Source organism: Puntigrus tetrazona, chromosome 25 (genome assembly GCF_018831695.1).
Source record: "Puntigrus tetrazona isolate hp1 chromosome 25, ASM1883169v1, whole genome shotgun sequence".
Lineage (NCBI taxonomy): Eukaryota > Metazoa > Chordata > Actinopteri > Cypriniformes > Cyprinidae > Puntigrus > Puntigrus tetrazona.
In genome coordinates, this window is record NC_056723.1 from 12,279,994 (window position 1) to 12,281,992 (window position 1,999).

General features: G+C 35.8%; 1 protein-coding gene across 1 annotated transcript in view; it reads right to left on the reverse strand.

The window, feature by feature from the left end:
* Positions 1-1,999, reverse strand: part of LOC122331283 (cadherin EGF LAG seven-pass G-type receptor 1-like) — a 15,727-nt gene that overhangs the window by 6,176 nt on the left and 7,552 nt on the right. The window contains exon 5 of the mRNA XM_043228854.1: positions 852-967. Coding sequence (XP_043084789.1) covers positions 852-967 — 116 coding nt within the window. The remainder of the gene's footprint in view (positions 1-851; positions 968-1,999) is intronic.

Consider the following 1,999-nt stretch of genomic DNA (forward strand, 5'->3'; position numbering starts at 1 on the left):
GCTTAACACTTAACACTATATGCATTACAAGGAAAAATCACAAACTAATTAAATTGTTCCAAATCACTTTCAGGATTTTAATTAGTGTGGCATTTTTCCAGTCTAGTGGACAAAATAAGTAAATCATTATCGAGGGGATAATAGTGTCAGGACATCCCAGGACAGCACTTTCCCTCCCAATGTCAAATATCTTAGCTATTTGTTTTTCTCTCTCACTCAATTATGTTGAGTGATGGCTAGTAAGCTGGGACGAACCTTTGACCTTTAAGGGTTCATAATTTACCAGAATTGCTGAGTTGTTTGATGTTTTTGCATTCCAGGACAGTGGAGGAAATGCCTTTCACTGTCTTTATTCTCAGCTCATGCGGACGGATGACCCTCTGTGTGGTAGTAAGACGCAACAAGCATCTGTTTATACCGAGACGCTCTAGGGATGAATTCCACTGTCGTATTTCCTATGGAAATAATTCTGACCTGAGACGGGACGTGGTATTTCGCGCTCACTGACTGGACAGTGACTCTTCTTGATGTGTGAGGTTAGACAAAACAAAGGAACAGGTAGACAGAGGAAGCGTGTTTTAATGCTCTTTGACCACCTGTTTCCTTTGGCACGGCTCTTGATACATCCGTACGCACTTACGTTCGAGATATGACACTCAAAAAAGGAGCTTTGTTCGGAATCAAATCCGACTAAAACCCATTTAGCAGATACAAAGACAAAACAAAACAAAAATAGACAAAACAACAAAATGACAATGACATAAAATGACAAAACTAAGCAATATGACACAAAAAAGAGGCACAAAACAACTCAATACTTTATTAAAACTAAAATGAATTGTCTTACTTACCAGCAGAGAAGGTCAGCTGGATTTGCTCTTCAATAATTTCAATCGCAATGAAATCATGCCTTTCATTAAACCTGCCGTTATATAGGAGCAAGGCGTTTCTCTCTCTTGTAGCAAACCTATCAACAAAAAAAAATAACAAAACCTTAATGACGACCATGATTACAGTAGACATAATAATTAGCCTTTTTAATTCAAAGTACAAATTAGGATTCAAAGGCCATTTTATAAAATTGTTTTAAAATTAATTCTATTTAATAAATTAGTTTTTATCTTGTTTTCCACCGGATTAATTATATTTTTAGATATTCACTTGGAATGAATATTCATTTCTGATCCACAGATCAAGAGAAGGAAATAAAGCTCATGAACGTCCTAGGGTCACTCACAAAACAAACACGCAGGCTTGACAGAAGAATAAAAAAAGATAGGGAGTGGAGGAAAAGGAAGTGATAAAACCTGCCAAGAGACACAGCTAGAGGTAACGGAGGGGGGAAACTGATACTCTGATGTTTGCCAACCTCTGGTATCTGAGTTGGCCCTGTGGTGCGGGCACCTGGGATTTTTGCAGTGAGAGGTGTCAGATAGCACATGGCAAAGGGGCAAACTCACAGGAAGTTTGAACAAAGATGCCTCACCACACGCGGCATCCTGTTTTCATGTTTGCCTTGAGAAGAACTTGTGTGGTTGATATGTGACAGTGTCTAATTTGCTAGATCGGTTACATGGTAATTAATAAATGCCATAATGGGAAAGTGAGGAGACGTAGAAAGGTTAAACGGTGTTTTTTTTGCAGGACATTTTCCCAGGACACAACATGCATGAGAATTAGATCTAATTAACTAAACGTCACAAAATAAATATAAAAATTAGATTTGTCGAATGATTAATTACATCCAATATAAAAAGTTTTTGCTTGCATAATATATGTGTGTTGAATATATAATTGCACACACATATAGTTTATATTTTGAAAATATTTACATCTACTTACATAATTTTTTTCTGAAAAATATGCACGCATGTGTGTATTTACATATACATAATAAATATACAAAGAACACACAACTATATTGAGTAAACACTTTTATTTTGGATTAAATTAATCATGAATAATTGTTCGACAGCACTAATAAAAATGAAATAAATAC